Source organism: Oncorhynchus mykiss, chromosome 18 (genome assembly GCF_057628025.1).
Source record: "Oncorhynchus mykiss isolate SJ-2025 chromosome 18, ASM5762802v1, whole genome shotgun sequence".
Classification (NCBI taxonomy): domain Eukaryota; kingdom Metazoa; phylum Chordata; class Actinopteri; order Salmoniformes; family Salmonidae; genus Oncorhynchus; species Oncorhynchus mykiss.
The window spans coordinates 42880862-42894274 of record NC_143039.1 but is presented as its reverse complement, the minus strand read 5'-3'; the positions used below and the strand labels follow the sequence as shown (position 1 = coordinate 42894274).

The 13413-nt window shown below is 41.7% G+C and overlaps 1 protein-coding gene across 1 annotated transcript; it reads right to left on the bottom strand.

The window, feature by feature from the left end:
• Positions 1–4694: 4694 nt before the first annotated feature.
• olah (oleoyl-ACP hydrolase) lies at positions 4695–12779 on the bottom strand (the record flags this gene model as incomplete). The annotated part of the gene is given in 7 exon segments (NM_001160595.1): positions 4695–5119; positions 5403–5485; positions 6097–6266; positions 6440–6539; positions 6755–6893; positions 10063–10193; positions 12709–12779. Coding segments are annotated over 6 exon segments (762 nt in total). The 3' UTR covers positions 4695–4976.
• Between the last annotated feature and the right edge of the window lie 634 nt (positions 12780–13413).

Below are 13413 nucleotides of genomic sequence, written 5' to 3'. Positions count from 1 at the left end.
CTCCTTCACCTACAGAAAAACGTTACAAGGAGTAAGCACTATGGGGTAGAGGTCAGGTCAGATGAAGTGAGGAAGAACAGATATCACTAAGGATCTGTCTAGCAACAGGGATGCATTGGCTGTTCATTTGTGGAGGTGGAGACTCAACCTAGGAGAAAGGGTTAAATATCAGTGCTTGTGTGAAATGTCATTTGTCTGAATTACAGCTGTATCGACCATTTGGGAAGAATTAAACTTGGTTAAGCTTCTCTAGTGTCCGTGAGTTATTTACTCCCAAAATTAGATCCTAACAGTGGGTAATACTGTGAAACACTATCATTCCACTATCACTGCAAAATGTTTGTTTTTTCAATCCTGTGTAGCACCTTTAAAATAAAAGCGTGAAAAAAATATACAGGAACTTTCATGCTGAAACATTCATATTAAACAAAAGGTATTCGGTTAGTTGATGTTGGTATTATTTAGGATAATGTTTCATTGAGTTGTCATTCTATTTTAACATTCAATTTATCTTATTTTATATCTTTAACATACATTTTTAAAGTTATTCAATTATAAAATTACCTTATTTTCTATAGACGAACTGTTAAATAAAATTACAGAAACTTTTAAAACACCGGTAGATTGCTACTCTAATCACGACAATAATCTAAATGTATGTGTAGTGCGATTGTTTTCAATCTCAGTCAGCAGAATGAGTTTTAGCTCATAGAACCTTGATAAGATGAGTAACCGTTGATATCCACAATTAGCGGCTGGTACATCTATTGTGACCCCATCCCTGAAAGCTCATATCGCCAGGAACACAAACATTATTTCCTTTACAGCACAGAGTTTTACAATCACGTGGCTGGATGTTGTCTGTATTTAGAACTGAGCATACCTATCAACCCAAAAGCAAGTGGATCCCGGTTGTAAATCATTATCATAACACAAATTAAACTTTAGAACCTAGAGGATAGTTATTTAAAAGGTTTATATGTGTTTATTAATTTGATAATAAAAATATGAACTTATGTACAGTGAAACAAAATATAAACATGTAAAGTGTCGGTCCCATGTTTCATGAGCTGAAATAAAATATCCCAGAAATGTTCCATATGCATAAAAAGCTTATTTCTCTCATATTTGGTGCAAAAATATGTTTACACCCTTGTTAATAAGCATTTCTCCTTTGCCAAGATAATTCACCTGGGGCGGCAGGTAGCCTAGTGGTTAGATCGTTGGACAAGGAGCCGAAAGGTTGCAAAATCGAATCCCGAGCTGACAAGGTAAAAATCCATTGTTCTGCCCCTGAACAAGGCATTTAACTCACTGTTCCTAAGCTGTCATTGAAAATCAGAATTTGTTAACTGACTTGCCTAGTTAAATAAAGGTAAAATACATTTTTTTTAATCCACCTGGCAGGTGTGGCATATCAAGAATCTGGTTAAACAGCATGATCATTACACAGGTGCACCTTGTGCCAGGGACAATGAAAGGCCACTCTAAAATGTGCATTTTTGTCACACAATTCCAGTCTCAAGATTTTAAGGAGTGTGCAATTGGCATGACGACAGCAGGAATGTCCACCAGATCTGTTGCCAGAGAATTTAAATGTTAATTTCTTTACCATAAGCTGCCTTCAACAATGTTTTAAAGAATTTGGCAGTACGTCCAACCAGCCTCGCAACCGCAGACCACGTGTAACTACACCAGCCCAGGACCTCCACATCTGGCTTCTTCATCTGCGGGATCGTCTAAGACTAGCCACCCGGATAGCTGATGAAACTGTGGAGTATTTCTGTCTGTAATAAAGCCCTTTCGTCAGGAAAAACTTATTCTGATTGGCTGGGCTTGGCTCCCCAGTGGGTGGGACTACGCCCTCCCTGGCCCACCTATGGCTGTGCCCCTGCCCAGTCATGTGAAATCCAGATTAGGACCTAATGAATTTACTTCAATTGACTGATTCCTTATATGTAACTCAGTAAAATGTTTGAAATTGCTGCATTTATATTTTTGTTCAGTATATTTGTATTATAACATCTGAAAAACATGTAAACTCAACTGTTATTAGGTCTCAATATTCACTAAACATTGTAAACTCTTTACATACAGTATATGCAGTTGAAGTCAGAAGTTTACATACACCTTAGCCAAATACATTTAAACTCACATTTTTTCACAATTCCTGACATTTATTCCTAGTAAAAATTCCGTCTTAGGTCAGTTAGGATCACCACTTTATTTTAAGAATGTGAAACATCAGAATAATAGTTGAGAATTATTTATTTCAGCTTTTATTTCTTTCATCACATTCCCAGTGGGTCAGAAGTTTACATACACTCAATTAGTATTTGGTAGCATTGCCTTTAAATTAACATGGGTCAAACGTTTCAAGCTTCCCACAATAAGTTGGGTGAATTTTGGCCCATTCCTCCTGACAGAGCTTGTGTAACTGAGTCAGGTTTGTAGGCCTCCTTCCCAAGGATGAACCAGACTTGTGGAGGTCTACAATTTTCTTTCCTGAGGTCTGGGATGATTTTTTTTGATTTACTCATGATGTCAAGCAAAGAGGCACTGAGTTTGAAGGGAGGCCTTGAAATACATCCACAGGTACACCTCCAATTGACTTAAAATAGCAGAAGCTTCTAAAGCCATGACATAATTTCCTGGAATTTTCCAAGCTGTTTAAAGGCACAGTCAACTTAGTGCATGTACATTAATCCACACACAAAACAGTTGACCGACATCAGTTCAGTTTATCTTTCAATCACCCACGTGGGTATCTGCTTATATAAACCAATGAGGAGATGGGATGCCTCTTCTGTCTAATGGTAAGTTCACCACTGCATCATTTATTGTGTTGAGATTCCCATTCACTACCCTAACCATCCGTTTTTTGCAAGTTCGTCATGATGTTTGACCCCCGGTCGAGGTTAGAATCCCAGTCGAGGCTACCTCCGAATGAGCTACAATACACTTCCATAGTTGGTTTGTATTTATTATGGATCCCCATTAGCTGCTGCCTTCCTAAGGTCTGGCAAAGACTTAGATTAAGGCAGTTTTTACAGTTTAAAACAATACATACACAATACACAGTGTGCCCGCAGGCCCATACCACATATCTACAGTACTAAATCCATGTGTATGTATCGTGTGTGTATGCATGTGTCTGTGCCTATGTTTGTGTTGCCGTTCCATAAGGCGTTTTTTTTGTTGTCTGTTTTTGAAATCACATTTTACTGCTTGCATCAGTTACTTGATGTGGACTAGAGTTCCATGTAGTCATGGCTCTACTGTGCGCCTAGTACTGTGTGCCTCCCACAGTCTGATGAATTCATGAATGCCATTTTTATGTATCTGCATCCAGTATGATGGAAGTTAGGGGACGTTGTGTGTGAAAATGCTAACTAGCTTAGCACAAAGACTAGAAGTCTACAGGAACAGTTAGCATGCTAACACTTGATCAGAACACAAAGTGACAGATGCACAGATATTCTCCATCCTCATGGACATCAGGCTCAGTAGAATGTCATTGGTACAGTAAAGGTAACAGACTATGTCCCAAATGGCACCCTGTTCTCTACATAGCGCTGGTCAAAAGCAGTACACTATAATAGGGAATAAGGTACAATTTGGGAGGCAAACATTGGTATACAGAGGACTATATTGACTATAGCTCAGCATTCAACACCATAGTACCCTCCAAGCTTATCACTTATCATTAAGCTTGAGGCCCTGGGTCTCAACCCCACCCTGTGCAATTGGGTCCAGGACTTCATGACGGGCTGCCCCCAGGTGGTGACAGTAGGAAACAATATCTCCACCTCACTGATCCTCAACACTGGGGGTCCACACGGGTGCGTGCTGTCAGGAAAATAACCTCTCACTCAACATCAACAAAACAAAGGAGATGATTGTGGACTTCAGGAAACAGCAGATGGAGCACCCCCCAGCCACATCAAGGAACAGCAGTGGAGAAGGTGGAAAGTTATGTTCCTCGGCGTAAAAATCACTGACAAACTCACACAGACAGTGTGGTGAAGGCGGCGCAACAGCGCTTCTTCAATCTCAGGAGGCTGAAGAAATTTGGCTTGTCACCCAAAACCCTCACAAATTTTAATCACCGCCTGCACTTCTCATAACCGCAGGACTCTCCAGAGGGTGGTGTGGTCTGCAAAACGCGTCCGGGGGCAAACTACCTGCCCTCCAGGACACCTACAACACCCGTTGTCACAGGAAGGCCAAAAATATCATCAAGGACAACAACCACCTGAGCCACTGCCTGTTCACCTTGCTACCATCCAGAAGGCAAGGTCAGTACAGGTGCATTAAAGCTGGGACCAAGAGACTGATAAACAACTTCTAGCTCAAGGCCATCAGACTTAAAACAGCCATCACTAGTACATTAGAGGCTGCTGCCTACATAGACTTGAAATCATTGGCCACTTTAATAATGGAACACTAGTCACTTTAATAATGTTTACATATCTTGCATTACTCATCTCATACACTGTATTTTATACTATCTATTGCATCTTAGGCTATGCCACTATCATTGCTCATCCATATATTTATATATTGTTATTCCATTCCTTGAATTTGTGTGTTTTAGGTATTTGTTGTGGAATTGTTAGATATTGCTGCATTGTCGGAACTAGAAGCACAAGCATTTTGCTACACTCGCAATAACATCTGCTAATCATGTGCATGTGACCAATACAATTTGATTTATTTGATTTGAGGACTAGTCAGGCAATCTCTCTGGATTCCATTTTAGGCTGTAATACATCTTACATCACTCGTAAAATCTTAGACGCATTGGCTAGATTCACATGGTCAACAAACCCTACTTCCCTACTTCATTTGCATTATTGCTCCAAGGCATAGATACTACTGTTGAAATGCTTATTGGACTAAGTAAAACTGGTTGTGTTACTACAATGAAAACATAACATGATACATTTCCTTTACTGCCACTGTGCCCGTCATAGCTACAAGTAGTCCATTTCCGCCATCTCCAGATACTTTGTGATGTAGTCCAATATGATCTTCTCATTGGCTGCATCTTTTAAATAAAAGTGAGCTCCAGGTAGCATTTGCACTGTAAAATCTCCAGATGATATGTCTTTCCATGCTGTTAAATGAGAAAAGGGAAAGGCACATACCACATTTACAGTTGTGATGGAAACAGATCACAATTCGGTTTCAGCAACTAAAGTTCTAAAGCAACTTCAGAGTTCTCTGAAGACCTTACACAAACAGCCAGGAACCTACAGCTGAACTGTGCTCATCACTTAGGACTATTAATGGCCATTTTTTGTGTGTTAATCACAGGGTGTTACAGCAGTGTAACTTATGGAGAGAATCGCTAGACATCACATGGAAAGCAGACATGCACGAGACATCAGAGCGCTGACCTTGTAAGTCATGAGGCATGTCCTGCTTTCCATCGAAGCATGTGACTGGGCATGAGAGGAGAGGACTCTCTGGCCTGTCACACCTGGAACACGAGAACAATCTTGATTACATATTTATACAAAAGCAGCTCAAACATAGACCATGTCAGAATTAAAGAGCGACTGCCTTTAAAGAGCAACGAATCCCTTTGAAAACGGGCTGTGTAGCATCGATTAAAGTCAAAAACAGTTATTTTTGTTATAAAGTCAGTCTCATCTAAAATGGAGTTTGGAACATCCGTGTGCCACAATGAGTAAATTGGGGGAAAAACATGAATCAACCGCGGAACCGGTCAGGAAACACACCTCAGACTGAAATCTTCTTTTTCTAATGAGAAACAGAAAAACACCTGCCAATCGGCGTGTTCAGATAGTCTTTAACTCCATAGCCATTGCATTATACAGGGCATTATAGGGAAATAATGCACGCTCTAGAATGCCCTTCTAGACAATCAGAATTGAGTATTCAACAATGCCATGGTATAAGGGGTAATAAATGTGTTGCTAATTAACATTTACAGGCCTGAGGTGCTAATAGAATGTGCGTCCCAATAATATCCACCATATTTCTTATACCAGCAATTTCCTTTCAAATTAGTGAAAGTGCACACTTTGGGAGGAAAGAGAGAATTGTGACAAAGCTAGAGACGCCCACCTGTAGTTCTCCACCACGTGGAGGTCGGCTTTCAGCGCAGGTAGGAAGAGCTTTACAACCTCAGGATTGGCCAGTAACTCGGGGGGAGTCCCACCAATCCTGGTCATCCACTGGAGGAACTCCTCGTCTGATAAATCACTTCTCTTTGGGGCTTGGATACGCATCTCAGACTAGAAAGCAAGGAAAAACTAAAGGATGTCTGCTTTAGGTCAGTAAATTAACTGATAGCATTTCAAAAGGTATGAGAAATGCCCATATGGTTACATGTCATACAAATGTTGTAGTAAAGTTATATTGTATAAATGCTGTTCCGTTGTTTCATGATTGCTATTATAGTACTCACGTAGGGTGCAGAGGCACCAGACAGGAAGATGTGAATTGGTTCCAGCTTGTGGACTCTTTTCAAAGTATCTGCTATAGCAAAGCTGGTCATGGCGCCAAAGCTGTGACAGTGCAGAATAGCGATAAAAGATCATCACAATTCTGACAACTTTGGATCAATAAAATTTAGCTTCAGATAAGGACCATGATGACTATAGATCAAACAGTTCCCTCAGTAATTAAGTGTGCCATCAAACTGTACTCGTGACAACCCGATTTGGTTCTGGGTGACGAGATTCATACCTAAGTGGCACTGATGATATTTTTCTACTTGTACCTGTGGCCAAAGAGGGCAAACGGTTTCTCCTTGAGCACCGGCAGTAGCACATTGATGACCTCATCTACAATCTGCTCCATGCTTTGAAAGAAGGGCTCTTTGGCTCGAGCCTCCCGGCCAGGAAGTTTAACAGCATACACTAGCAAAGAACAAAGTGGGAGATAGAAACATTGGGTCTCCTTTCCCTTCACTAAACCTACAGCTCATGAATCATGATGCAATTTCAATTGACCAATCCTATTTTTATAATATAAATTAGAGCCTGACCGATATGGGTTTCTTGGGTCCGATACTGATTTTAGGGAGGAAAAAGTCACTGATTATCGATATTGTTTTTTTTTTATAGGTGGTAAAATAATAAATAAAATAAAATAAAATTAACTACAAACTGTGCTCCAAAGGATTAACAGATACTCTAAAGGATCATTTCTTAACTAAATATTAAAATTATGTGGTTTACATCAAAAAGCTACTAAATCCTCTATAAATACAAAACACTTGTTCCGTTTACCTTCTTAGGTTGAACTTAAAAAGATTTGTCCATCTATAGCAGGGGATAAAAATGCAGAATTGTTTTGTTGCTGAAGCACCACAAGCAAACTATTAAACAAGGGATGAATGATTCACACTGTCTCCATAAACAGCGAGTAGCAGCAGTGTACAAAAGGGAGGGGGGGGGTCAATGTAAATTGTCCGGTGGCGATCTTATAAATTGTTCAGCAGTCTTATGGCTTGGGGGTAGAAGCTGTTGAGGAGAACTTTTGGTCCTAGACTTGGTGCTCCAGTACCGCTTGCCGTGTGGTAGCAGAGAAAACAGTCTATGACTTGGGGTGACTGGAGTCTGACAATTTTATGGGCTTTCCTCTGACACAGCCTATTGTATAGGTCCTGGATGGCAGGAAGCTTGGCCCCAGTGATGTACTGGGCCGTTCGCACTACCCTCTGTAGTGCCTTACGGTAAGCTGCTGAGCAGTTGCCATACCAGACGGTGATGCAACCGGTCAAGATGCTCTTGGTGGTGCAGCTGTAGAACCTTTTGAGGATCTGGTGACCCATGCCAAATATTTTCAATCTCCTGAGGGGGGAAAGGTTTTGTTGTTTTGGTATGTTTGAATGGCACACACACAACCCATGTCGCTATTGTCTCAAGGTTTAAAAATCCATCTTTAAAAACGGTCTCTCCCCCTTTATCTACACTGATTGAAGAGGATTCAACAAGTGACATCAATAAAGGATCATAGCTTTCACCTGTTCAGCCCATGTCATGGAAAGAGCAGGTGTCAATGTTTTGTACACTCAGTGTATATTTCAACTGCAAATGGCATACGCTGATGACTGAAAACGTTAATGCAAGAAAATCCTTGCCGCAATGGTTTTAGTCATACACCTAATTCAGCTATCTCATCATGAATGCAAGCACATGACCCAAATGATAGATTGGCGCCAACTATCTTGCTTTTTGCAGTTTGTGGAAAACTAACTAAATAAGCACACACAGTAAGTGCTATTTTTGTATCAAGGAGTGTTCACTTTGGCGTCAGTCCGGTGTCCGCACATAAGTAGCACAGAGATTGCTAGCTAGGTTAACACACATACATACACACACATATACACACACACACACATGCCATGCTAACACAGCCATCTCCATAAACAAACATTGGCAGTAGAATGAGCACAGTGACATTCAACGTGGCACCATCATAGGATGCAACCTTTCCAACACAAGTCATTCGTCACATTTCTGCCCTGCTAGAGTTGCCCCGATCAACTGTGCTGTTGTGAAGTGGAAACGTCTAGGAGCAACAACGGCTCAGCCGCAAAGTGGTAGGCCACCCAATCTCACAGAACGGGACGCCAAGTGCTGAAGCGCGTAAAAATAGTCTGTCCTCAGGTACAACACTCACTACCGAGTTCCAAACTCCTTCTGGAAGCAACGCCAGCACAATAACTGTTTGTCGGCAGCTTCATTAAATGGGTTTCCACAGCCGAGCAGCCACACAAGCCTAAGATCACCATGCGCAATGCCAAGCGTTGGCTGGGGTAGTTTAAAGTTCGCTGCCATTGGACTCTGGAGCAGTGGAAACGCATTCTCTGGAGTGATAAATCACACTTCACCATCTGGCAGTCCGACGGACAAATCTGGGTTTGGCAGATGCCAGGAGGACGCCATCTGCCCCAATGCATAGTGCCAATTGTAAAGTTTGGTGGAGGAGGAATAATGGTCATGGGATGTGTTTTTATGGTTCAGGCTTGGGCCCTTAGTTCCAGTGAACTAAAATCTTAACACTACAGCATACAATGACATTCTAGACGATTCTGTGCTTCCAACTTTGTGGCAACAGTTTAGGGAAGGCCCTTTCCTTTTTCAGCATGACAATGCCCCTGTGCACAAAGCAAGTCCATACAGAAATGGTTTGCCAAGATCAGTGTGGAAGAACTTGACTGACTTGCACAGAGCACTGACCTGAACCCAATCGAACACCTTTGGAATTAATTGGACCGCCGACTGCGAGCCAGGCCTAATTGCCCAACATCAGTCCTTGACCTCACTAATTCTTGTGGCTGAATGGAAGCAAGTCTCCGCAGCAATGTTCCAACATCTAGTCTAAAGTCTTCCCAGAAGAGTGGAGGCTGTTATAAGCAGCAATGTTCCAACATCTAGTCTAAAGCCTTCCCAGAAGAGTGGAGTCTGTTATACAGCAAAGGTGGGCCCAACTCCATATTAATGCCCATGATTTTGGAATGAGATGTTCGACAAGCAGGTGTCCACACAGACTACATGCCCAAAAGTATCTTGCCGGCTAGATAGAGCCTAACTACATAGCTGTCTAGCTAGCCAGCTAACGTTAACTAAGTGAGAATGGGATGAGGACAGGGCTGTTTGCTTGGTGAAGTGTACTTTGATTATTTACTTATTCAAATATGCCATCACTAGATGTGGCAAGCTACTCACCGTCAAACCACCATGCCTACGCTCTCTTGACTTAGGGGTGAATGTTGTTCAATGAGCATCTCGTAGAATGCCATCTTTAGGCAACCATTGAAAAATTCTAAAAATGACAGCAAATAAGACATACTGTATTTGTTAATTCTATGTATATAATATTGCAGGTTTATATGCGGAATAAAGACTGACACATATTTCTGTGAAAGATGAAAGAGAAGAAAGATAAGATAATTGGCCGATAATATTGGTCAACCGATTTATCGGTCGGGCTCTAAAAATAATAGTACCTTATGTAAAGCGCCTTTGGGTCTTTGAAAATGGCTATGTAAATCCAATGTATTATTATCATCATCATTACCTTCAATGGAGGTGAGGATTTTCCCCCAGCGTGCATAGTGTATGGAGCCTCCACCTGCCCATGGGAAGCATATCAGCCTGGCCACGGCATCAGGTCTCTTACTGAAGCAGTTGATCACCTTGTCCATTCTACTGTACTTGACAATAGAAATTAAAATAAGGATTAGGCCTATGTATAATGCGGTAAAATTGATGATATTTGCTAAGGCCAGCATCCTGGAGTCACCTCCTCACTGTTGACCTTGAGACTGGTGTTTTGCTGGTACTATTTAATGTCACGGGTGCACCTCAGCCACGCTCAAGGTACTGAACGATTTCATAACCGCCATCGATAAAAGACAGTATTGTGCAGTCGTCTTCATCGACCTGGCCAAGGCTTTCGACTCTGTCAATCACCATATTCTTATCGGGAGACTCAGTAGCCTCGGTTTTTCTAATGACTGCCTTGCCTGGTTCACCAACTACTTTGCAGACAGAGTTCAGCGTGTCAAATCGGAGGGCATGTTGTCCGGTCCTCTGGCAGTCTCTATGGGGGTACCACAGGGTTAAATTCTCAGGCCGACTTTTTTCTCTGTATAAATCAATGATGTTGCTCTTGCTGCGGGCGATTCCCTGATCCACCTCTACGCAGACGACACCATTCTATATACTTCTGGCCCTTCCTTGGAAACTGTGCTATCTAACCTCCAAACGAGCTTCAACGCCATACAACACTCCTTCCGTGGCCTCCAACTGCTCTTAAACGCTAGTAAAACCAAATGCATGCTTTTCAACTGCCTGCACCCGCACGCCCCACTAGCATCACCACCCTGGATGGTTCCGACCTAGAATATGTGGACATCTATAAGTACCTAGGTGTCTGGCTAGACTGTAAACTCTCCTTCCAGACTCAAATCAAACATCTCCAATCTAAAATCAAATCTATTCGGCTTTATATTCCACAACAAAGCCTCCTTCACTTACGCCGCCAAACTTACCCTAGTAAAACTGACTATCCTACCGATCCTCGACTTCGGCGATGTCATCTACAAAATAGCTTCCAATACTCTACTCAGCAAACTGGATGCAATTTATCACAGTGCCATCCGTTTTGTTACTAAAGCACCTTATACCACCCACCACTGCGACCTGTATGCTCTAGTCGGCTGGCCCTCTCTACATATTAGTCGCCAGACCCACTGGCTCCAGGTCATCTACAAGTCCATGCTAGGTAAAGCTCCGCCTTATCTCACTTCACTGGTCACGATGGCAACACCCACCCGTAGCACGCGCTCCAGCAGGTGTATCTCCCTGATCATCCCTAAAGCCAAAACCTAATTTGGCCGCCTTTCCTTCCAGTTCTCTGCTGCCTGTGACTGGAACGAATTGCAAAAATCGCTGAAGTTGGAGACTTATCTTCCTCACCAACTTTAAACATCTGCTATCTGAGCAGCTAACCGATCGCTGAAGCTGTACATAGTCCATCAGTAAATAGCCCACCCAATTTACCTACCTCATCCCCATACTGTTCTTATTTATTTACTTTTCTGCTCTTTTGTACACCAGTATCTCTAACTGCACATGACCATCTGATAATTTATCACTCCAGTGTTAATCTGCTGAATTGTAATTATTCACCTACCTCCTCATGCCTTTTGCACACAATGTATATAGACTATTTTTTCTACTGTGTTATTGACTTGTTTATTGTTTACTCCATGTGTAACTCTGTGTTGTTGTCTGTTCACACTGCTATGCTTTATCTTGGCCAGGTCGCAGTTATAAATGAGAACTTGTTCTCAACTAGTCTACCTGGTTAAATAAAGGTGAAATAAATAAAAAAAACTGCCAGTTGAGGACTTGTGAGGCGTCTGGTTGGTTTCTGATTGCCCAATGTCAAACAAACTAAAACGCCTAAACAAAACCATGTGTTCATGCAAGTAATTTGTTTATTGGAGAAAAATGCTCATATTTAATCCATTATTGATTATCAAGAAGCATAACTTCTCTCAAACTTCATATCACTTTCGTCTTCCAACAACATGCAGGAGAAAACAACGCAATAGCCTCTCGCTCTAACCGCGCCGTGAATAGGGTAATCAGCATGCTCTCATAAATGCGCTAACTACTCACATAATGTTTCAGACATATCAAGTTATGGTAAACTACTGAGTGAGTATCATCGACTGTTCGCAGTCAAACAACCAATAATATTGCGTTATTGGGTTGCGTTAATATTGGGTTATTTTCCTGTTTTTGGTCCAGACTGGCACCACGTCACGAATGGAATCGGACCGAGCACCCTTTTTTGAGCGAACCACGGTGCGTTGTTAGTGCGCTCCCGTGTGCTGATAGTGTTCACACCCGTTCAAACGAACCGAAATAAGGGCGAATATGTGCCAGAGATCGTAAAAGACGCTCGAAACCAATTTGGTGCGAAAGCACTCTTACTTTCCTGTGTATCATAATGGAACAAACTGACGACTACCAAAAAGCTAACTTTTTTTATACCAGGTGCAATGTATAGGTTTATAAGCTACCGCAAACGAACCATGTTTGTTTGGATTTTGGTCACATTACTGCCAGTTCTTATACTTAATGTAGCTTACTAAATCTCACGTCACTGAAGAATTTCTAAGCGTTAACTAGTATGTCATACTGTAAATACCTGTTAAATAGTCGTGGCACCTCACATTTTTTTCAAAGCTTCCTGGTTCTTCTCCTCCTTTCCTTCTTTTTCTTCTTCTTCTTCTTCTTAGCGAATTGGCTGGCAGATCGCATCCAACTTTTAGATGCATACACTGCCACCTACTGTGCTGGTGTGTGAGGCCATTCACGGCCTACCGACATTAAATTCTTAATAAGGTAATACAAAATTGGAAAAATGAAAATTGCCCTGCCAACTATTAGCCCTATCTCTCTATAAAAAAACACCAACCCATTCCACTATTTAACCCTATCTAGTCCTATTCCAGAACCAATGGAGGCTGCTGAAGGGAGGGCAACTCATAATAATGGCTGGAACGGTGCAAATGTAATGGCATCAATCACATGGAAACTATGTGTTTTATGTATTTGATACCATTCCACCTATTGCACTCCAGTCATTAACACAAGCCTGTCTTCCCCAATTAAGGTGGCAACAACCTCCTGTGTCAGAACACTACCACTCAACACCCCCTGCAGCTGTTCTGCAGCAAATCCTTACAATCCCAAGTATTTCTCTGCCTCTGCTACCACAGTCCTGGTTCTTCTCTTCTTCAGGTTTGGTTAGTAAACGGATGCTGAAATAGATCAAAAGTTTCATCTGAAGTCTGGAGTGTGGAATTACATGGTAAATAATGCATTTATATATATTATATTAAATATATAA